General features: G+C 37.6%; 1 protein-coding gene across 1 annotated transcript; it reads right to left on the bottom strand.

Annotated features, from left to right (window-relative positions):
• Window positions 1-8,141: 8,141 nt before the first annotated feature.
• On the bottom strand, window positions 8,142-14,168 carry LOC143620787 (alpha-L-fucosidase 2-like). Its single transcript, XM_077092396.1, has 10 exons — window positions 13,964-14,168; window positions 13,751-13,896; window positions 12,073-12,914; window positions 11,699-11,831; window positions 11,476-11,634; window positions 10,982-11,206; window positions 10,824-10,925; window positions 9,800-9,935; window positions 9,439-9,634; window positions 8,142-8,676 (listed from the first exon to the last, which is right to left on the bottom strand). Exons 1-10 carry the CDS (start codon window positions 14,166-14,168, stop codon window positions 8,349-8,351), a joined length of 2,472 nt encoding a protein of 823 aa, XP_076948511.1. The 3' UTR covers window positions 8,142-8,348.
• Between the last annotated feature and the right edge of the window lie 11,268 nt (window positions 14,169-25,436).

Below are 25,436 nucleotides of genomic sequence, written 5' to 3'. Positions count from 1 at the left end.
AGGGTTATTTCTTGGGATAAAATTCTCCAAAGAAGCGAATCTTCAATTTCTCTTTGGGTTGTGTGGAAGAGTGGTACCATGTTGATTGTCAAAGCTATACAACTCCACCTACAGGCAAGGGTCCTGATTGGATGTTTGATTACGACGGTTTATTTAATTCGTTTACGTCAACCGTTGAAGACGTATCTGAAGATTTTATTCGATCTTATTTGGAAGAACAATGTCTTCCAATTCCTAGTTCTTCGTATGTTGATGTGAATGACGCTCCTAAGGTATTAGAGACATCGAACGATGTTTCTGAGGCTTCTGATGAAGCTGATTTTGTTGAATCATCGTCAGGTCCATTAGAGGAAGCTACAGACACAAACAAGCCTATTCTAATTGATGATGACTCTCCAACTGTCTCTTTAGACACGGCAGAGGAAAATTTCACCAATCTGGGTGATAATATATCTGTACCTGCTAATCCTTCATTAAGGATTCATTCTAATCATCCGTAGGAACAGATAATTGGTGATGTGCACGACGGGGTCCGTACAAGGCACCAATTAGCTAATGTATGTGATGAACAAGTTGAGTGTAACTTATATCCTACTGAGGATTCGATAGTTTGTGCTTATGCGGATTTGCACTCTTCGGGTATCCTTAGTATTGCACAATACACCTGCTTTCTATCACAGATTGAACCGACAAGTGTGACGCACTCAAGGAACCATCTTGAGTGGAAGCTATGCAGGAGGAGCTGCAACAGTTATTTCGACTGGGTGTATGGGACTTAATTGATAAACTCAACCGCGTAAAAAAGACAATTCCGACTAAATGGGTTTTTATGTGCAAAAAGGACGACCGCGGGTAATCGTGAGAAATAAGGCACGATTGGTCTTTCTTGGTTACAATCAACAAGAAGGCATAGATTACACTGAGGTATATGCTCTTGTGGCACGACTGGAGGCTATACATATTTTTCTTGCCTATGCAGCCTATAAAAATTTCATGGTTTATAAAATGGATGTGAAATCAGGTTCTTAAATGGAGCTATTCATGAAGAAGTCTACGTGAAGCAGCCTCCTGGTTTTGAGGATCCAAAATTTCCAGAGCATGTTTATTGATTAAACACGGCTCTTTACGGTTTAAATCAGACCCCGAGAGCCTGGTACAACACGTTGGCTGACCATCTGATTGAAAGTGGATTCACGAGGGGAACTGTGGATTGTACTTTGTTTTATAAGAACGTGGGTGATGATTTGCTCCTCGTCCAAATCTATGTGGACGACATAATTTTCGGTTCGACAAATGACAGCCTGTGTAAAGATTTCGAGGAACCCTTAGCTGGATGGACTGGATTTGGATATGCTCATTGATTTCTCGAAGCTCTATCTTCATCTCCTCCACGGTCTCGATGAGAGCTAAGAGTCATTGTTCTTTTTGAACAAGTATGTTAATTAGCTCTCTTGCCATCTCCTAAAGTTGCAGAATCATCTCCAGATTAACGTTTTTCTTTTTAGGAGGAGTTGTGATCGGGTTTCCGGTTGATGATGTTCCATGGGCATTTTTAAAGGCTGTTGGATTTAGAGAAACGTGGCAAGAAGGTGTGCAAAACTCTCAAATAGGTGGTGCACATTTACTACATTCCTAGGCCTCTCTACACGGCCGTGTTTAGATAACATGGGCCATGTTAGGAAGTTTTCTCTAAAATTGGATACTCTGGTAACTTTGAGTAGTCTTTCTTTCTCATCGCTCGAAAGGTCTGAAAAAATTATGACAGGTAAATTAGAATTGCCTTCAAGGAAAGCGTACTCGAGGTGTTTGGGTAGTTCCTTAAGTTCTAGAGTAGGTGGTTCTTTTATATATGGTTTTGCCTTAGGTTCTAGATCTCTGTCTACTTCTTCGAATGCTTCCTCCAAGTTGTTGTCTTCTTCTTCCTCCTACTCAACAACTTGATCCTTTTAATTGACAGCTTGCCCATTTTCCTCGATCAATTACGTATCACATGCCTCGTTTTCAATTGTTTTCCTTAGATGACAGCTCAGTTTATGTGTGTGAGATGTGGTAGAAAAAGTTGTTAAGTTCTTCTAAAAGTTTGTCCACACAACGTATAGCTTTAAATTTATAAAAATGATTCTTATCTTAACTAAATCACACACTAATGGCATGGCAAGTGTAGCTATCGTATATGTAGTAAAGTATAAGTAAAAACCAAGTATCGATCTACAGACTTACTTATTTAATTTTCACTACTAAATCATTGTATTTATTTAACCGGAAGTAAACATCATAATGGTTTTGTGTTGATAAGTAAGTTTTAAAGAGAAATGTATAAGTATAAATTAAAGACAATATTTTTGGCTTTCTATATTTTTAAAGAGATGATCAATGATACAAAGTGTATCATCTTGTTTAAAACTCCTCTTAACTTGGTTTAATAATTATTTGATAAACATGTGATATAAGCTTGATATGGTGATTAAATGTTGGAATAACACCTTATTTCTAAGTCATGTTATCCATGATAATTAAGTAAAGAAGTATTCATAATTTCATGACCTCCACTAAAACATCGCTTTATTTAAGCAAGTGGTTTATAATAAGTATCTATAAGATAACTTACTTTAAGATGAGACAATCCCTTAAATTACTAAGTAAATTGTCCTTGACATTTTAGTAAAAATAACCTTTGTATTATTCTTAAAATACCAATTAAGATTAGTTAAGTTATAAAGGATTAACCTTGAATTATCAATTATTAACCCACGCAACTCTTGAACAATTATAGAACTTGTGTAATAGCCACCCAAAAGTTGTTAAAATAGGTTATGTTGCACACTTACTTGATAAGTAATTAACCAATTTTAGTGGAAGAACATCGACAATCCGTTTTCACAATACTTTCAATCATTCCCCATTTTAAGATGATCTATTACCACTAATACTTCAGTTAATCCATGTCAATATTAGGATTTATGATTTTTTTTCTCAACCAAGCCTTTACAAGAATGGCAGTTCCCCGGCTTATCATCAAGCTCGATACTTGGTGTCTCTTTTTAAAGTTCAAAACCAAGGCCTTACAAGACTAGAAATTTCTTGGCTTATCGTCAAGCTCAGCACTTGGGTATCTTTTAAGAGTATTTTAATATTCCTCATCAATTGATAATTGCAACATAACCTTTATATATTAAAACTGATCACATGTTTAACCAATATAATTAAACTTCAATTAAGATTCATTAATAAACAAGATGATACTATGAAAGTTTAGCCAATAATAAACATGATGTTATCCATCAAAGTAATAGATACAAACATGATCAAATTAAGAAAATCTAACCAATTTGGATGACTAATCTTAGATGCTAACGACTTCTTCCAGAAGCTTAATATCCTTAATCTTTAAGGGTTGGATGGATGGGATAATTCCCTTATTAATGGTGGTGAAAGGAGGTTGGTGAAGTGAATTTAATGGCGTGTAAGGTGTATTGAATGTGGAAGATGAGCATTCAATTTATAGTCTGGTCAGGTCACCAAAACATGGCCACGGTGACTTTTTTGTCATGTTTTAATTAATGCTTGTTGTTAGATCGTGCAGCAGAGTTAAACACGGCCGTGTTTTGTTAGGCACGGCCGTGGTGACTTCTAGAAGAGTCCAGTTTTGTCTTTTTTTCTTGTACTTTCAACATGGGGTGTGTTTGGTAAAACATGGCCATGTTTAGCATCAGAATCTTCTATTTTGTCTTTTCCTCTTGTGCTTTCAACATAGGGTGTGTTTGGGTTAACATGGCCATGTTATAACTTCCTGAATTTTTATCTTTTCTTCGTATGTTCTAGGTATGGCCATGCCTTGATTCACCATGGGATGTGTTGAGTTTGTTTCACTACTTTTCTTTGTTTTTCTTTGTATATCAGCTCGTTTTATTCTTTAAGGCTATATATACCTATAGATAGAAACTATGAACATTGGTGGTTATTTATTCTAATATAATTGCCGATATTACGCTTTATTTGGAAATATTTTAGTGCCGAAAAGATATATAAATTATTATACGTCAGTACCCATTTCTCTGGCTCCACCTGGGGGTTGCTTTTGCCATCTTGGTGGGAGGCGTATTTGTTTCGGTGACGTGGCATTATTGGTTGGCATGTATCATTGCCACTCCAGCGGGGATGGGTACTACCAAGATGCCATGATCGTAGAAGGATTGGTATTGAAATATCCAATCCTCTCTCGTCCCAAAATAACGTCATAACTGGGATGCGGACCCTCCATAACGAGAAAATCCACATCCTCAGTTCTTGAATATTTCCTGTCACTGAGTGTGACAAGAAAAGTGAGCTGAACCAACAAGTGTTCAACGCTTTGGCGAACCCTGTGGTAGGCGCATTTACCGATTTGATCAGGCATTTGTCTTCATTGTCCAGCAAGTCAAAACATTGTCTATACATGATGTCTAACGTTGCTCATGCATCGATGAAGAAGCGGGAGGTTCGACAGTGACCAAAGACCGTGGTGATAATCAGCGGGGATCTTTTGTTGGCTCCGTCTTTGACTCATGGAAAGATAGCTTGTTTTTTCTCTCCACGTCGCGTGTTCTGCCTCTGGCCTTTTCCTCCTACTTGGGCTGCATTGGATCATGTTGACATGGAGATCCTTGATATTCTTACTTAGTCTCCCGCCTCATGCTCGGCGTTCTTCTTTCCGCCCCCGTGGATAGTTTTGACCAGGTGATCCAACTTTTCACTTTGTACATACTCCTTGATGGCTTCCTTAAGGTTGGAGTACTGATCGTTAGTATGGCCGTGGACATCATGGTCGTCGCAGTACCTGGTCGTGTCCACATGTGCCTGCTGTCTGAGCGGTTGTGGCTTCCTAAGCTCAATCCTTTCAGAGAGCATGATCTCTAAAGAAATTTTAGTAAGCGGCGTCCATCTCTCTATTTGCTATTACGCCGTTTGCATACATTTTTGCCCGATGAGCGGGTAGGAATAAGAGGATGATATGCCTTGGTTTATTCTTGACGAAGACTGATCCGACTTTCCTCTTATCCCTCCTAACTTGGTTGAGATCGTTCCACGCATCACTGCGCAGAAGGTACCTTCCCAAGCTTTTCTTAGTGCTCGCGTAACGCTTCGCCACCGTCATGATGGCGTCCCAAGTTTGTGGCATACCATTGACGCCCATGAGGGTATGGATAAGGCCATCACACCGTACGTTTTGCCGGAAGGCTGCTTGCATGAGTTCTTCACCGATTCCACCAATGTTGAGTCCCTCTTTATTAAAGCAGGTGATGAAATCTTCGATACTCTCATTGTCCCGGCGAGTGACATTCAGGATGTTCGTCGGGTCACTAGCATGGCACCTCTGTTGAATGAAGTGTTGGGTGAACTTATGTGCCAAGTCATACTAGCCTGTAGTTCTCCTTTTCGGCAGGCGTTCAAACCATTTACGGGCGGCGCCAACTAATGTTAATGTGAACACGTGGCACCAAAGGGGCATGGTCCACCCGAGACCATGCCTGCGGCAATGAAGGATTGCATATAGTCGTCTAGATCAGTCATGCCATCGTACTTTCCTACCGTAGGCGGTATTTTCGGATTTGTGGGCAGTCCTGCTTCCATGATCTTTCTAACGAACTTTGACTTATCTGCCGAAGTTGCCGGCCTATAAGGTTTGGAGAAGTCAACGTTCGCATAAGGATGATATTCAATGACCCTGTTTTGCGCATCGTGAGCGCTTTCTCTCTCTTGACTTTCTTCGTAGTTGGGGTTATCTCTTAGTGAGGAGGCCGTGTGGTGTGAGTGTTGGCCTTGGTTTTGGTTGCCAAGTTAGCCTCCGGATCATCCGCCTCATTGAATTCGAACGGAATGAAATTCTGTGACTCGACTTCTACGAGGAGCAGACTTATGTTTGTCTTCTTCCTCGTCTTGATCATCCGCCTTGTTACTGCTTGAGGCTCCACCAAACATAGTTATGGGCTGAACTCCTGATGAAAACTTCTCTTGCATACTCGACATCAGTTTTTCTTTCTCTGTTTCCCACCATGCCATGACGCTTGGTGGTAACAAGGTTTGTGGTTGCTGCCGTGGGTGGAACCTGGTGCTAGCAGTGACAATATATATGGGCGGAGGGTTAGACACGTTAACGATGTCCTCCGTGTTGGTTATAACGGTATCTTGCACCGGATTTGCCCTTTGTTGGGCAACTGATGTTTGTCCCGCCACAAGGGTAGGTATTTTACCACTCATTTCAACAGAAAGACTGAAAATTTTGGATAAAAGCTAGTTCTAGCAAAATGCACGGATGGCGCCAATGATGAAACACTAGTTTAACCCTCGGCCTAATTACTTAGTCCTTAGGTTAATGTTAGTCTTTCTCTCAGGGGTTAGTGTATAATCTGGCAGATATGAGGAGCCACACCTTCAAAACAGAATACCGTGAGCTTGTTTCGAGAAGGAAATAAGGGGTCTTTTTGTAACCACCCTCCAGTGTGAGAATCAGTACTGGAGATTGAATATGTAATAAACATAAGTGATTGCGTAGCACTAGAGAGTATTATCGCGTCAGAGTCTGGATCTTTTCACCGTTAAAGGTGGAGAGATATTTATAGCCGAATGGGAAAAGAAAAGGTATGGGTCACCTGTCTTGTCAGTGAATCCACCAATCGTGAGACTTGCACGTGCCCAAGAGGGTTGGGGAATAAAGTAACTGACCGATGGTGACGTTCGTACTATGTAGTACTATTGGCAATGCACTGTATTGGCTGGAAGTCCTTTTCTCCAAGATAGTTCCTTTTGTCCTATACCTAGAAAGATCTTTGGAGTCAACCTCCCATGAATGTCACGGAATGCCTTGCGCCAGGTTAGCATTCCGCCGGCACTATATACTTTCGTACTTTGGTGTGTGTTACTACTCCGTGGAGGATATGTGTCCACCTGCGGAAGCTTCCATTGTCCTATAAGTGGGTATGGGACACTACCTCTTCAGAGTGGGCTATTCCATATTAGTGAGATCCGCCACCCCACCACCAAGCTGCAACTTCCCGGCTTCTTCCTCGCTCCCTCTCTCATAACTTTCCAGCTTCTTCATGTGTCCTTGTTAAGCTCCCCTCTCCAAATACAGACGTGTGGCGGTGTTCCCCACCGTTGATATTTGCCACGTCACGCAAAGCCGCTTGTTCCCACACAATGCGCTCTAAAAAGAACCCTTAACCAATTGAGGAGTATGCTAAGTATGTACGCATATTGACATCACTAGACTACAAGCCTTTTGATTTAACAAGAGTTACTTAATTGGAATGAGAAATAAAGTTAAGGATTGTGAGCTGTCAGAGAATGTTAGGGTGCCACTGCCAGGAGTACATCCCACATATCTTGCAACTCGGTTAAAGTTAAGGATTGTGAGCTGTCAGAGAAAGGGTGCCACTGCCAGGAGTACATCCCACATATCTTGCAACTCGGTTAAAGTTAAGGATTGTGAGCTGTCAGAGAATGTTAGGGTGCCACTGCCAGGAGTACATCCCACATATCTTGCAACTCGGTTAAAGTTAAGGATTGTGAGCTGTCAGAGAAAGGGTGCCACTGCCAGGAGTACATCCCACATATCTTGCAACTCGGTTAGGGAATGTTAGAAATAGGCCTGCATCCCACATATCTTGCAACTCTCTTGTCCACATTAATATCAAATCACCTTTTACATCTCATCCCAATTCATAGAAATTCGTTCAATTTTTTTTTCTTTCCACCCACCATAAAGCCAATTTCAACCCAAATAAAATGTTTTCAAAATTTTATATTATTTTATTTTATTTCAATTGAAACAAAGCACTTTCATGATTTTTTTTAAAACTGTTTTTATCAGCTTAGCATCCGGGAAGACCGGCATGAGTTCACCACCAATCTCATCGATTATTGATGCCACTCCAATCTCCATTAGAGGTTTTATCTTAGTTTTTTTAAGTTAATGAATGATCAACGTATTAAAAAAAGTTTTGAACGACATTAGCTTGGCAACAGCCAATATCGGTCTTTCCAAAATGGTCATAAGACTTACCAACCTGCCCTTACCCAAATTCGACCCTAGAACATCGAAATGCTCAATCAAAACAGGAACTTTCCTGTTTATTGGCTCACCTTACCCTGTATAAACCATCTGAAAGAACCAGCAGCAATCCCACAAATGTTTGATTATTTCATTCAATTCTTTATATGTTTCAACATGTTTGCATCCAGCAAGAATCTTGACCAACACAAACCACATTAAACTAAGCATTTCCCGCACAAAAACACAAATCACATTCCTCAAACACACGTGTGACACCAAAACTTGTACCAACCAGAAGCCAAAGACGAAATGAAACTCATAAAGATGCCGTCTTTATGCATCTTAGCTTCTTGTCGAACGTGTAAATTTTCCCATATGACATTTTGGTTGTGATGGTAGTTCCTCTATAATGCACCCTTTTTGTAGTGTTTTGATTATTGGGGTTCTCGGAATTGTAATTCGAAACCCAAAGTCCAAACTCATGAAGATCACCTTCTTTCCATGAAATACTAACCGTTACATTCCCACGAGCCTTCAAACCTTTGATCGAACCGTGTGACCATTTGTCTCGAGGCAGTGCAGGAAGCAAATATAGGTCCTTGATTGTACTCTGGACTAGCATCTCAGCTATTGCTGCACAAAACCTGGCACGATGTGGCAATTTCAACGCGTTGACTTATGAAAGGTTAAATAAAAAACATCAGGTATAAAAGGAAATGGGTCAAAAGCTGCCTGGGGAGTAGGGGCTATAAACAAACCGAACGAGGCCCTGTTTGTTTTCGTTTGTTAAGGAACAAACGCATGTTCACGAACACAACAGAACGGAATTTTGTGTGCATTCGTTAAGGAAAGGAATCTATCTTAAGCAAACATAAACGAACAGAAACATTAGACAAAGCCACCAAAAAATTAAATCAAGTTTAGCTTAAAAATACTTGACATAATAATCGTATAATAATCCAAAAAGAATGTGTTAAATGAGATTTGATAATAAACTACACAAAATAGAAAAGGCCTTGAATGAACAAATACAAATGACATGAACGAACGTAAACAAACGAACATTAACAAAGATGTTACCAAAAGTTCACGAACATAAATGAACAGATAGCAACCTCTATTCATGTCCGTTTACTTAATTAACCAAACAACATTCCTTGTTCATGCCTGTTCATTTATTAAATGTACGAACATAAACGAACTTCCCGCCAAACGGTTCACTGAACGTTCGGTTCGCTTACAGCCCCACCAAAGAGTATTTCTAGTACAAATAATCTTCTAAATTATTTTACTTTGGAAAAAAATAAGATTTACTGAAATAATATCTCTTTTGTCATCATATTTTACATTCTAATTGGTCATCATTAGAAATGTGAAAATTTGAACCAAAAATATTGAGGGCTTACCCAAAGTTTGCATCAATTTGGAAAGGGGGGTGTGCAGTGAACAGATTGGCATAAAGTCCTCCTTCGTAATCGCTTTCATGATCAGGGTCAACCAGGTCAAACAAATGTTTGACCATTAGGTACGCGTGTTCGCTGTTATGAAGCCGGGCCCACAAAGCAGCTTTCCAGGTAGTCGACCAGCCCGGACCCTCCTCTCCTGCCAGACAAGACAGAAAAATATGTTTTTTTTATAATTTTAATGAGTCTTCTATTTTGACTTTTGGGATCAAAACAAATAATGTGAAGTTTCAACCTCTGATATATGTAAATAGCACCATGTTATTGTTATCTTTTATAAAATCCCAAGTATATACATAAATACCTCTTTTATATAGAGTAAAATCTGCAGCTTTGCAAAGATCTGGAGTTGTCTCAACAGTAATAGTGTGCCCTGGGAAGAGCCCGAATAGGTGTGACACATGGCGGTGATGCACTTCTGGATCTTCAAAATCTTGTGCCTGAACATAACTAGATTTGTCAAAAAATAATATAAAGTTGAAAATTTCAGCCCATTTAGGAAAAGACAGAGTTAAATGGGTGGAATGTTGCCCAAAGCATCCAATCTCCTAGCTGTTTTCATTCAAAGATTTATTTTTTACTATAATTATTATATTGTTTTTGTAATTATCAACTATTCCTAACTTTTTCTTTAAATTGGACCCAATTTCTCAGTTTCCTTTGGATTACTTAACACATAAATGTCTCACTCCTTAATTAATTATATACACATTATTTTTATTGAAAACATGAAATAAGAAACTAACCACTATCTGGTCCTCTGGTTTTAAGATAATTATCAATAAATAATTCTAATACTAATTTATTAAACAAATATGCTTTTTGCTTCTTTTTTTTCCTTTTAACTAATTACAGTTTTTTTATTGTTTATGTTTTCTATGATATTATTAGATAATTACTAGGACCTACTTATTAACTATTTCATTTTACTCTTCGATTTTTAACCGATCCGCTTTAGCCCAAATAGTTGCTTCCAGCCACCCCTTAAAATTATTTTGGCTAAAATGGAACGGTTTAAAATTAAACAGTGAAATAAATTAGTTAATAAGAATGTTATAATAGTTATCTATTAATACATAGAAAAAAAAACGATAAAAAAAAATACTCCGTTCGAAGACGACATATTTTTTATTTTGTTTTAATAATTTAGTATTTGAATTAGATTTATTTTAATTATCTAAAAATTAAAAGACTAGATTGTTGGTGGTTTCTTATTTCAGATTTTCAATAAAAATGATAAAATAAAAATAAAGTGTATGTACATAATGAACGTGAGTAAACTGAGGCAAGTCACCCATACTTCCATACAAAAATAGACACATACATACCCATTCAAGTATGGAACCATCCCTAGAAATCTTGGTTGGATAAAGCCGCTGTTGAGCTTTAACAACTCTTTGCATCACATCCGTTTTACTTTTCCCCAAAACCTGTAATTATATTAATCATGAAAGCACAACACTTGTTACATCAACTCAAATCTTACCTCTGCAGCAGAAACAATAGCCGCAAATACTTCTTTTATAATCGACATGTCCATTGTTGTTGAATAGCTCACGCTTGCAGGCTTACCATCCGGAGCAATAAACATATGTTCTGGAGACGTTGACGGATTCGTTTCAAGATAATTTCCTTTTCCTTCAATCAACCAATCCAAAAGGAATAAAACACATCCTTCTAGCAATGGATATGCTTTATTTGCAAGAAAGTCCTATTTGTAGTATTATGTTAGCATTTAAATGATTAATAGTTGTAAGAGAAAATTGCACAATTACCTCACATGACATGAATGACACATAACATCACTTTTCCGTTAAAAACTAACTGGGTTTAACGGGGGAACTAAACATGCAAGCCTCTCATAAATGTTTGGATTAAGTTTATGAATTTTGAACTTGCAATATGGTCAAACCACAGGGACCATTTGTGCAATTTTCTCTAGTTGTAAAAGTACATCAGAAAACATGATCATAATCTTACTTTGTTCATGGTATAAGTGTAATGCTCCCATAAATGTGTACAAAGCCAAGCTCCGCCCATGGGCCATAGGGCCCACACAGCCTCCCCTCGGTCCGGTGATGTTTTGGCCCAAATATCAGAAACTTGGTGTGCAACCCAACCACTGGCCTCATAGTTTACCTGACAAGATCATTCCCGCTACTAATATGAATTTCAACCAACAGCGAAAAGAAAGTAGTCTTACTTTAGCAGTTTTACTTCCGGTTACTGATAGAGATGAAATGTAATCAAATAACGGCTCTTGACACTCGCGTAGGTTGCATGAAAGTGATGGCCAATAATTCATTTGAAGATTTATGTTCAAGTGAGGCGCACCACTGCATAATAAATACATCTAGAGTTAATTACACAAATGGTCCCTGTGGTTTACCCAAGTAACATCTTTGGGTACTAATGTTAATAACAAGTTTGGGATTTGTGATTCCTTTTTATCTTTAGTAAATTACACAAATAGCCCTTGTAACTAAAACAGCGTGAATTACATAAATGGCCCTTTGTTTATAAAAGGGTATTTTTGTCATTTTAACTTTAACAAAAAAGTTAGCAGAAGTAACTTACTCCCATGCGGGTTCGACTTTATAATTCCATATACCCTGCAAATTAGCCGGCTGAGTTCCAGGCCGTGAACATGATATCAACAAATAACGTCCATACTGAAATAATAACTCGATTAAAGAAGGATCTTCATCCGTTTTAAACGACTTAACCCTCTCAGCAGTTGTGACAGTGGAAGACGTTTCATCACTCGAGCTTTTTGAAAGCTCGATAGACACCCGCCTAAAAAGTTTCTGATAATCAGCCACATGACGACCATAAAGTTCCGAGTATGAAAAATCAGTTACTGACTTCAAAACATTTAAACACTCAGAAGTCGGGTCCCGCTTTGAATCTTTTGGGTCAGTAAATGGCCCGTCAAACGAAGACGACCCCACCAAAAGTAACACAGCCCAATCACACCCCTCGACCTTAAGCTTCTTCTCATCCAAAACACTAACTGTTCCCGTTCCATCATTAATTTTCAAATCAAGAATTGAAGAAAACTTAATTCCATCAGGTACGCCATTATTATTCGAAAAAAGGGTAGGCGGTTTTCTTTTACCGGGACACGTGCCATCCATAACAATCTGGTTTTGACTGTTGACATAAGAATGATGATGCATCTTGCTATCAAGAGATGCTGTGAAGGATAACGAACCAGGCTTGTTTGTGGAAATTTTGGTAACGATAACTTGATCCGGGTTTGAAGCAAAATGTTCCCTTGTGAATTCTACTTCGCCTACTGAATAGTTGACTTTGACCGTGGCGGTTTCTAAGTCCAATTCTCGTTGATACGTGTTTTTATCGTATGTAGCATGATCATCATCAAATTCTATGTTGATGTCTCCCAAAAGTTGGTATACCTTCATTTTTGTAAGAGATATCAGATACATAAATGGGTTGTGTTAAGGTTCACTTGTTTAACCTGTTTAATTAAACATGATGACCAACCGGCCTGTTTAACCTATTTATTACAACCCACCAACCCGATCAACAAGCTTACGACTTACTACCCGTCAACCCGTTGGACACGTTTAGATGATGGAGTTAAATGGCCGATGTTCAGGTAACATCAGTTTAAGTGTTCGGGCCAGGGTTGATGTTTTTGACACAAATAAACATATGGATCGTGGCGGCATTGGTTGTAAAAGGCACGATGCGCTCCGATGCGTTCTGATCCAAAAAATCTATGCGTGGCACACAACACGCATGCGATGCGTGTTTGCTATTAAAAAAAAATACTAAAACTATTTATAACTAATATTTTAACTTGTAAACTTTTAAACAGTAAAAAATAAGAGATTAAACTAAAAAAATTAAATAAACGCCATATAGTACCATCCAAAACGTTTTATGTATAAACAAAATACTTTATGTGTAAAAGTTTTCTATGCATAAGGTGCAAGTAACCAATGCAGAAACTCACTATAACTCAGAAATGCGTGCATTAGACCGCATCACACATTGCGTGATTTAGAGCGCATCATGGAATCGCAGTGTATGATGCCTTAGGCGCTCCTGATGTGCGCATCTTAAAACCAAGGTGTCGGGTTGAACACCCGACACAATTGAGACTGTAAACAAATTGTGCTTGTGACCATCTACTTTTTCAGACAACATTATTTTTGGCTATTTTACTAAACGGAAACATGATGTGCTACTTATTACAGTTTAATAATCTGAGTTGAAGCATACATACATCAGAGGGATCTGCTGACAATTTGACAGCTTCTTTAGTAGCTTCAGCATATTTTCCATCATCAACAAGGTTCCTGACGTCAGCTAGTGCGGTTGGAGCATCGGGATTAGTATAGTTCCCAGGAACCCCTGTCCAGAGTGTGTCCTCTGCAACAGTAAACAGACTCAAACCCACCCTATAATTCTTTTTCAATGCAATGAAAACTTTACCTACCGTTAAGATTGAGGGTTTCGGAGAAGACGCCGCCCCAAACCATGGCGCCGAGGCGGCCATTGCCAATGGGGATAGCATCAGTCCAGTGCTTAGCTTCCTCATTGAACCTCACCTTCAAAGCTTTACTTTCATTAGCATTTGCCGATGATTGGTTCCATAAATCTTTATCCGAAATTGGGCTGACTATCACCCATTCATCTTCCATTAATTTTTATTTTTCAGTCACCAAAACCCCTCTCTTTAACAGTGCCAGTGATGCTGCTATCTATGTGTGGTTTTATTATTATAATTAATTAATGAGCCGACCCGTGAAAGGTATCTGAGTAAATGCTCATAGAAGAAGAAGAAGACAATAAGCGCAATTAAAGGTGGTGGTTGTGCTGTGGGCCCTTTTATTTGTCGGTGTTGAGAAACAGGTCATCGTGTAGACTGTTGTTCCACGTTTCACCTGGATTACTATTATTATTATACTGTTAAAAGGATATTTATGTTTACAAAGGAATCTCGTGGGTGGGTGGGTGGGTGGATGCAACATAAATTCATTATTATTGCTAAAAAACGAGAGATTAATGTATACGTTATTAAATTGAGTTAGCCGTAATTCAAACACGATTTTGAAAATCTACCCATTGAATCCTCATGCGCATAACCTGGTTACATATAAATAGAGGGCCATACGCATGAATCCTTATAAATATGACTACATTAAGCGTATGGACCCTATACGCATACAATCCATATGTATAAGGTATAATAAACATTACATATTGTCAAAACTAGCCCTTATACAATGTTTTCTAGTCCAAAAAAATCTAAACAAAGTACTAAGATATAAAATAATGCATTAACTATCTCTTCGTTGACTTGTGCTTTGTATCTTCTTTCTTTCACTTCCACTTGGACTTATCCCCCCCCCCCCCCCCCCGGGCATGTATCTCAAGGCCATAACATGTGCGAGCAACTCGTTGAAACTTTAATGCTAACTACATATCTTGTATGTGTTTCCATCTTATTTGACTATCATGTAGAACTCTGATATCTTTCTTTGATAAATTTATTAGCCACATTGGATCAAATATTTGGACGGTCTTATTATTTTCTCCCAGCACTATCACGCATTCCTTTGTTCTCTCATCATAGTACAACCACTTAAGCGATTGACAAAAATCTTGTTCCATAGGTTTAAGCTGTCACACCCCAACCTAAGGCGGAAATGTCGGGACGTGAGCATGATTGTTCATAGCTCAAAGGTGCTATCCTAAATGACAATATCTATTAAGTTAATTAATTAATTCAAATTAAAATGCACAAATATTCACAGCACAAAGAAATATTTTAAAACAAATAATCCAATCAAGATAAATATAATCTTCATTAAATTCCATATGGTCTTTTCTAGATATCCTTTTCACGTCAATCTTTAATTCAAAGGCAACCTGCATATGCGTAGAAAATAAATTTTGTCAACAACACATGTTGAGTGAGATTATCGCCAGTTTTTGCAATGTTATAATAATAATAATAATAATAATAATAATAATAATAATAATAATAATAATATAAGAAATAAGCAAAACGTAATAAATTGCGGTAATGAAATCAAACCATGAGCAAATAAGGTGTCAATTGACCATTGCCAAGCGAATCGGGCGTTGGTAAATCAACCATGAACAAGTAATAAGACCGTTGCCAAGCGAATCGGGCGTGCGTCAATAGTATACAAATGTGGGTGTCGGTTTACCATTGCCAAGCGAACCGGGCTTTGGTTACTACGACACGCACGATCATACTTTAAATGAGAATATGTTGGACCTCTTCGAATGCGTTAAAGTAAACAAGTAAGCAAGTAACAAGTATATTTAACCAATCACACACAATTACATGTTTGCTATTTTTGAGATATATAGATAATACGATATACGAATAAGTCACAAAACTTTGTGAAAATTCAGTAAAATAGGGGAATGATAAAACTCACCTTAAATCGAAGGCTAGTGAACAAATATAATGACAAACAAGTTAATAATTAAGTGAGTCATCCACTAACGCGTTGAATGAAACAAACTAACTAAACCTGAAAGTTTGAGATAAGAGAATATAAGTAAAAACAAACTCGTTGCCGCTGGAATCATCCCAAATGGATGTTTAGAACTCCGGTTACGTTAAATTTAAGATTTAAACAAGTCGGTACTAACCAGAATCCGAACAGCGAGTCAAAAGTTGGGTTTTGTCCAGTAACCTTAAAATTTCGTTACGAAAATAAAAGTCTTCTAGACCGAAAGCTAATTCCGAACAGCATATATAGTAATTGAAAATTCATTAAAATTAACTTTTATGCCCCTAAATGGGTCGGAAAGCAATTGACCAACAAAACCCCATCAATTTATGAAATTGATTGAGGGCTTGTGTTATTTGGATAAAAATAAACTTTTTTTATGAAGAAAACTTACCCAAAAGATGAATAGAAAAAGTGATAGTCGAGGTCAAAGTGGTCTTGAATATCAGAGTCAAACCGTAGATGAAAGAACTTGAACAAACTTTATGAAATTGATATGAGGAATGGGAATTTCGTGGGATATAGGGAGGATGGCTGGAAATCAGTAGTTTTTAGGGTTTAGATATGTGTTTTGATTAGATATAATAGGTTATAGCTTGTTTATGAAGTAATCTGCTCGATTAGGAAAGAAAATAAGCTATTTAATGAGAAAATCTGGTACAATAACTAACAAAATTTGGCTTGGACACCAAGAAAATGAAATTGGACCAGCTTAAAAGAGGATACTTTGCTGATGTAGACAACAATTAGGATCTCTAGATGTTACAGCTTATATCTCAAAGTGCAGCATTCATTGAGATTGAACACAACAAGTAAACATTAAGCATATACTTCATTGATAACTTTAAAGAATACAAGATATGATACTTAGGCAACTTTCTCTCTCTATTCTCTCACTCTAACATTCAACAAAAGTCTCCTGAATAACACATAAGTTCCTTATTTATAGGAAACAACATGTAAGGATACGGCGCATATGTTATGCGCCGCATAACATATGCGGTACTTGTGACTTATGCGTTAATCACACATACAAAATCATAAATTTTACATTCAAAGCCCTATACAATCATATCAAAGATATCTAAGACCCTAGCAATAGACATTATGCTCTAACAAACCCCCCCTTAGATGTTGTTAGGTCTTCGATCTTCAATCTTTATTCTTTCATCCCAAAAACCCTTTCTCGATACTCCCTTCTCATATCCTCCCATGAACGTTTATTTGAGGGCTTCTTATTTGTGGGAATAGATACTCCAACACCCTTATATTGGAATTTCTTCAATGAAGCAATCCGTATCTTCTCTTTAATCTCTTTCTCTCTCTTTCTCCTTCTGTTCTCCTCTTCTCCTATCTTGAACCACTTGCTCTTACACACTTCTCTAGAATTAATTTTATACTAATGACAAATCTTTATCAATGATGTTTATCACGTGAAACTTGTATCTTGTACTTATGTAGCGTCTCTATATCTTTCTCTGAGCAGTTCACTAACCACATGGGATCCATCACATCTATCACATCCCACACTCCATCTCGGTTCAAAACTATTTGAGCTTCACCCATGTTCTCATCATAAAACCACCAATGAAAATAAACATGGGTCTTGCTCCATAGGATACATAGGAATCACTTTAAGAGTTTCAAGCTGCTTGTATCTCCAAGTCTTCACAAAATCATCTGTATCATGATCTTTCTTTACTTTAGATACATGGAGATATGGTGTTTGAGGAGTCCAGCTTCTAAATCTGCATTTTGCTTGATGCTTAATAAAATCCCCAAATCTCCTTCACCGGCCCACGTTTAGGACAATATAATAACTCCTTCTCAAAAATGTCCACAACATCCATCCACGGCAGAGATTTTAATTCACATAAACTTTCAAAGTATTGTACGGAATACGTTCTCCTCACAGCAATCTTTCTGATCTTTGGTAGATACGCTATGCTCACAACCTTTCCAAGTTTGGCTTATTTTTCCTTCTTTTAATACTTGACTAGATTCAAGTATATGTGTTTTGGCTCAATTTTCCTCCTCCCAAACCAGTCATCCTGTTCTTGACTATTCACCTCAGCTTCTTCAGTTGTCTTGCTTTTGTCACAGGGTATAGGATTCCCTTGTGTTGGAATTACGTATGCCCGAGACACATAATTATACTAATGTGGCTAACTGTGTTTGATCCAAGTCGGGTCATACCCAATAACAAGCTAGACGACACCAAATGTATTCTTTTAATGATTTGATCATTTAAATGAATACCGAACACTACGTGTTTAGAAAATTGGTTTTCTAAACAAACACACTTGAGGATTTAAATAAATTATCTGGATAATTTGTTTATATAAATTAATTATTTAATTGGTTAAATAATTACATAAATGTATGTGCATTTTATAAAAATGAGTTTTATAAAATAAGAGATGGAGATATTTAAATGTTAAAACAAAAAAAAAAAAAAAAAAAAAAAAAAAAAAAAAAAAAAAAAAAAAATAATAACAAAACCGGCCACCCCATGTGGGTGGATGGTTTGTCCATTTATTATTTTGTCCTTTTGTGTTGACATCTCCTTTATACATCTCCAATCACAACACATGCAAAGGATCACTCCTCTCTCCATTTTGAATTCAAGTTTTGAATCAAAAACTCTCTCCTTCCCTCTCCTAAAACTCACGGCCAACCTTGGCATTTTGGGAGAGCTTGGTGAGCTTGTTTTGGTGTTCAAGAATCCTAGCAAATAACTTGGTGTTGTTGCAAAAGGCTTGGGGTATCACTCTCTTGAGGTTTTCTTCTTTGGAGGCTTGCCTTTCATTCATCATCCCCTTCAACAACCTACATCTTCCTATAAGGTATAAGGAGGTACATTTACATTTTGTGAGCATATTGTTCTTGTAATATTGATCCTTGTTCATTGGGTTTTAGTTTTAACATAATGGTATGTTCTTTAACAAGTATTAAGATATAAGCTTCCGTTGCGTTTTCTAGTTAAATATGGTTAACTTGACTTTGATAAACTTGTTTAAAACCCAACAATGGCATCAAGAGCCGGTTACAAGGACTTATGCTCCTTGCATGTTCATAGATTTCGGTTTTTTCATGGGTGAAAAGGGGTCCGAAATTTTGGTGGATTTTACCCCTCATGGTTTTGTAAGATCTTGACATGCATGCAAAGATCTTAGGAAACCATTACTAACATTTGGATGTTGAAAATATCAAAATTGCAAAATTTTGGGGGGGGGGGGGGTTGAGCCGTAGCCTCCTTTGGGGGGGGGGGCTGCCTTTTTTTTGATGTATTTAGGCATTGGTTGCTTAGGTTGCATGCTTAGAACATTTGGTATGTTTGGATGTGTCATAACCGAAACCGAGACCTTGGATGTGTTGATTGTTGTTATGTGTATGTTGGTTATATTTATTATTCAATATGGTTGTAATAATTCATATTTTAGGCTTGTGTAATTTATTTATTCATAAGTTGGTATGTAATAAATAGATTAGTTGCATTTTCTTTGTTTTAGAAAAATATGTATTAGGATACATTTTGTAAAAATTGAAGATGCAAGAATTGGTGGATTTGGGCCTTGGACCAAATTTTGGGCTTGTTGGGCCTCACCGGCCCATCATGGGATTCAAGCCCATTAAGCCCATAAATTTCACTCTTGGGCCCAAGAAGACTTTTGGAAGTTTGGAGCCCATTTACAAGCCCAACAAGAACACAAACAACTTGGAAAGGATACTTGAAGCATTTGGATGCAAGGTCAAGTGGGAGTCAACATTCCATCCTTGTGTCATGTTTTGTCCCTTAGGTGAGACTTATGACCTATACTTGTTTCGGCTAACAAGTATGGTCAAACTTAGCGGTTCTCGGTTATGACTATATTTTGCATGTATGCTTGGTTGTTTGTTTTACTTTATGTAATGTGTGGTTGATAGATATTAGGATATCCAAACCGTCACATAGGAACGACAACTAGCATAAAACGGGTTCTAATATATATTTGGTAATATCGCGTCAATTAGTTAATAAAATGGGTTTATTAAAACTAAGCGATTACTCACATATAATAAAATTGGTTTTATTATAACTAGAACCTTGAAAATTGGTTTTCAAAATCGCCATATTACTAAATGCATGTTAGGATATGGCATAATGTTTTTCAAACTAGAATATTGGAAAACTTAAAAATCCCTTTTTCATAATTACCAAGGAAACAAGTCTAACACCATCCTTTTGTAAGACACTTAACGTATTAGGAAACTTTAAATGGGATAAAGGTCACCTAACCATTTTAGAGCAAACTAATATACTTAAGGTAATATTAACATAATTGTGGGATAAAGGTCACCTAACCACTTGTATGTTAATCTTACATGTTTATACAAGTAGGACGACTTGAATTGGAAACCATGTGATAAAGGTCACCTAAGCATGGGGTCCAATGGTGTTGATGGGATAAACATGCCAACACGAAATAAGGATTTCGAATGGTCCCATACCTCTAGAAGTTGCAAAGGGTTGCAATTGTCAAGGTTGACTACCTTGTTAAATCAAATAACGGGATAAAGGTCACCTAACCAAAATTTGATTTATCGTTGGATTCTAGAATTTAATTATTATTTTAAAATTTGGAATAAAAGGGTATTAATAATTAAATTGTTTATAATACTAAAATAAAACTTTGTTAAATTTTGTAGATGGCCGCTAACAATGCAAACACCTCTACCCATAACACCCGTAACCTATCCTTAAGAACCATCCTTGAAAAGGATCGTCTAAACCATAATAACTTTATGGATTGGTATCGCAACTTGAGAATAGTTCTCAAGCAAGAAGAGATATCATATGTCTTAGACGATCCCATTCCCGACGAGCCTAACGTGGAAGATGAGGAGGCTTATTACGATTGGGTTAAGTACACCAAAGATTCGGTGCAAGCCTCTTGCCTCATGTTGGGAACTATGATTCCCGAAATCCAAAAGGATTTCGAGCATCATGGGGCATACGACATGATAACTCAATTGAAGGAAATGTTCCTTCAACAAGCTAGAGCGGAACGTTTCGAAACGGTTCGAGCGTTTCATGCATGTCGTATGGAGGAAACCCAAAGCGTCTCATCTTATGTCCTAAAGATGAAAAGCTACATTGAAAAGCTTCGTAGGTTGAATTGTCCCGTCTCTAATGAGTTGGCTACGGATTTGATCCTCAACTCTTTGACCAAAAGGTTTGAAACCTTTGTCATGAACTATAACATGAACGGGTGGGACAAAAGCATTGGTGAGCTTCACGCAATGCTAAGAACGGCCGAAGCGGGAATGGGTAAAAGGGTTTTACCCGTTCTAACAATCAATGAAGGCAAAAGGGGACATAACTCCAACCCCAAAGCAAGTGTTGCTAAGGGCAAGGGCCACGTCCAAGGAAAGGGAAAGAGGAAAGCCATCACGCCCTACAAACCGAAGGAAAAGAAGCAAAAGGTTGCGACGCAAGATCCATGCTTTGAGTGTGGAGAGATAGGTCATTGGAAAAGAAATTGTCCGACCTATCTCAAAGCGTTAAAAGATAAGAGGGATGCGGAGCAAACCTCAGGTATTATCTTTACTATATATGTTGAACTAAATGTTATTTCTTCAAATACATGGGTACTTGATACCGGATGTGGAACTCACATTTGCAATTTGTTGCAGGGGTTCAAAAGAAGTAAGCAACTCAACAAAGGGGACATTAGTCTCTTTATGGGCAATGGAGCAAGAGTTGAAGTCCAAGCTCAAGGAGACTACATGTTAAAGCTTCCAAGTGGTTTGGAAGTAATTTTGAAAAATGTTTTGTATGCTCCTAAGTTAAGGAGAAACATTATTTCCGTGTCCCTTTTAAAACAATGTGGCTTTGATCTTAAGTTTATTGATTATGATATTCATGTTTTGATGAATGGCATATTTTATTTTAAAGCTATACCCATGAATGGTATATATGAAATAGATCAAAGTGGTATGTCACATAGTAGTTCAATGTATAATGTCAACACCAAGAAACTCAAGAAGGACTTGGGTGATCCCTATCTTTGGCATTGTCGCCTTGGACATATAAGCAAGAATCGCATGCAAACTCTTCGCAAGAGTGGTATTCTAGAAACCAATGAGTTTGATTCATTTGATGTATGTGAATCTTGTTTACAAGGCAAAATGACAAAGCAACCCTTTAATAAAACTTTTGAAAGGTCAAAAGAATTATTGGGTATCATACATTCGGATGTATGTGGTCCTTTTAGACCAATGACTAGGAATGGTGAAAGATACTTCATTACCTTTATTGACGATTATAGTCGATATGGTTATGTGTACTTAATGAAACACAAAGATGAAGCTTTTGAAATGTTCAAAGACTTCAAAGCTGAAGTAGAAAGACAACTCAAAACCACAATCAAAGTACTTCGTAGTGATAGAGGAGGTGAATACCTAAGTAGTGTTTTTCAAGATCATCTTAAGAGTTGTGGAATTATTTCACAACTTACTCCACCTGGAACACCACAACATAATGGTGTGTCTGAAAGGAGAAATCGTACCCTATTAGATATGGTTCGATCGATGATGGCTAGAAGCACTTTACCTCTATCATTTTGGGGCTATGCTTTACTTTCCGCTGTTCGCATATTGAATATGGCTCCAACCAAGAAAGTGGAGAAGACACCTTTTGAAGTATGGCATGGAAAGGCTCCATCGCTATCATTCTTAAAAGTTTGGGGTTGTGAAGCTTATGTAAAGCAATACACCCCAAACAAATTAGAAGTCCGATCCACTAAGTGTATCTTTATAGGTTATCCTAAAGATGATTTAGGATATTACTTTTACGATCCTAGTGAGCAAAATGTTATTATTGCTCGAAAGGGTAAGTTCTTGGAAACTAAGTTCCTTGAGGAAGGAACTAATAGTAGAACAGTGAAATTTGATGAGGATCAAGAATCACAAGATGATACACAATTGGTTGATACTAGCACTCAACAAGAGGTTGTTGAAAGTGATCAAGTGGTTGATCAAAACACACAAAACGTTCGCAGATCTGGTAGAATTAGCAATCCACCTGAAAAATATGGATTTTTTGTAGAAGGTTGCTACGTGGTAGATTCGGATGAACCAACCACATACCGTGATGCAATGTCCAAGAATGATTGTGACAAATGGCTTGAAGCCATGAACGTTGAGATGCAATCCATGTATGACAACCAAGTTTGGGAATTGGTTGAACCACCACTCAACTCCAAAGCTGTTGGAAGTAAGTGGGTTTTCAAAAGAAAAACGGATATGCATGGAAACTTGGATACTTATAAAGCAAGACTTGTAGCTAAAGGTTTCACTCAAACTCAAGGGGTTGATTATGATGAAACTTTTTCGCCTGTGGCAATGCTAAAGTCTATTAGGATATTATTTGCCATAGCCGCACATTATGATTATGAAATTTGGCAAATGGATGTCAAGACCGCTTTCCTAAATGGATATCTTGAGGAAGATGTCTATATGGTTCAGCCTGAGGGTTTTGTCGATCCGAAACATCCTAAAAAGGTATGCAAGTTAAAGAAATCAATCTATGGATTGAAACAAGCATCTAGAACTTGGAATCATCGTTTTGATGAAGAAATCAAAAATTTTGGGTTCATCAAGAACGCTGATGAGGCTTGTGTGTATAAAAAGGCTAGTGGGAGTATAATTACCTTCTTAGTATTGTATGTCGATGACATTCTACTATTTGGAAATGACATTCCAACCATGGAAAGCGTTAAGGCTTGGCTTGGAAGTAGATTTTCCATCAAGGATCTTGGTGAAGCTGCCTATATTTTGGGAATAAAGATCTATAGGGATAGGTCAAGGCGCTTGATAGGTTTGAACCAAAGTACATACATTGATAAAATCTTGAAAAGGTTCAAGATGGAAAACTCCAAGAAAGGTTTTGTACCTATTCAAAGAGGGACCATATTGAGTTCAGCTCAATGTCCAAGCTCAAAGGGTGAGCAAGACATGATGAAACAAATCCCATATGCTTCTGCTATAGGATCCATCATGTATGCGATGATATGTACTAGACCGGATGTGTCATGCGCTTTGAGCATGACAAGCAGATACCAACAGAATCCAGGAGACAGTCATTGGATGGCTGTTAAGAACATATTGAAATACCTTAGGAGGACTAAGGATATGTTTCTGATATATGGATCTGGTGAGGAGGAACTCGCTATAAAAGGTTACACGGATGCGAGCTTCCAAACTGATCGAGATGATTCTCGATCACAGTCTGGGTATGTGTTCACTCTTAATGGAGGAGCTGTCTCTTGGAAGAGCTCAAAACAGGAAGTGGTAGCATTGTCCACTACAGAATCAGAATACATCGCCGCTTCATTAGCAGCTCAGGAAGCTGCATGGTTGAAGAAATTCATTACTGATCTAGGGGTGGTCTCTTCCATTCAAGACCCCCTAGAAATCTTTTGTGACAACGAGGGTGCGATTGCACAAATCAAGGAACCTCGTTCACACCAAAAGACAAGGCACATAGAGCGGAGATTCAACTACATAAGGGATGAAGTTGAAAAGGGAAAGATATGTATTCGCAAAGTTGGAACTGATCAAAATCTTGCGGATCCATTCACGAAGCTCCTAGAAAGACCGAAACATGAGCGTCATGCGAGTGGCTTAGGACTTCGATATTCTAGTAATTGGATTTGATCTATTTTGTATTTACGTTTAAAAGACTTTTGTAATTTAACTTTTATATGATTATGGAATCTTGAGTTAAATTCTAATTTTGCATGTTTAATCCATGAATAAGTTATCTTATTCTAAAAGTCCGTAGTCGATCACATTTGTGGGAACAAATATGAAGCAAGACTATTATGAACTAGGATTGGTGGATATTCATAAGGAATGAATATGGAGCATAGGTTTGCTGCCAAGGTTCATAGATATTTGTGGGATACAAATATTGGACTGACCCGCTCTCAATATTACTACATGGAGTCGATTGACTTGATCATTAGTAATTTTGAGTAAAGGAGAATTTCATATTATCCTTAGACCTGAGATGTATATTGGGTCTTGATTTTCACCAAGTATTACACTTTGACTCTCCCCTTCGCTATTCGTAAAAGATGGTACATAAGGATGAGCTCAGGTGGAGTATAAAGTGATAGTGAGAGGCGTATACAGTCAAGACGGAATTTGTTCCTCTTATGTGTTGAGAGTTTAGATGTCTAAGGCCTGATAAAGTTGAATTGTAAAGAGAATGATCACCTATGTCTCTTAGATTCAACATGACATCTAGTAACAAAGGGATATAATGATAGATTCACCTAAATCATATCAAGTAAGGGACTTGAAGGGATGATGTTATTGAATGGCGCTTCGTCAAACACATTAGGGGTGGTGAACTGTTGTTAGGCGGTA

The sequence above is a fragment of the Bidens hawaiensis genome, unplaced genomic scaffold (assembly GCF_021521415.1).
Source record: "Bidens hawaiensis isolate Kalapana, Puna unplaced genomic scaffold, B.hawaiensis_p1.1 tig00002671_1, whole genome shotgun sequence".
In the NCBI taxonomy this organism is placed as follows: Eukaryota; Viridiplantae; Streptophyta; class Magnoliopsida; order Asterales; family Asteraceae; genus Bidens; species Bidens hawaiensis.
The sequence above is the reverse complement of the archived record's forward strand: the minus strand, read 5'-3'. Positions and strand labels throughout refer to the sequence as shown.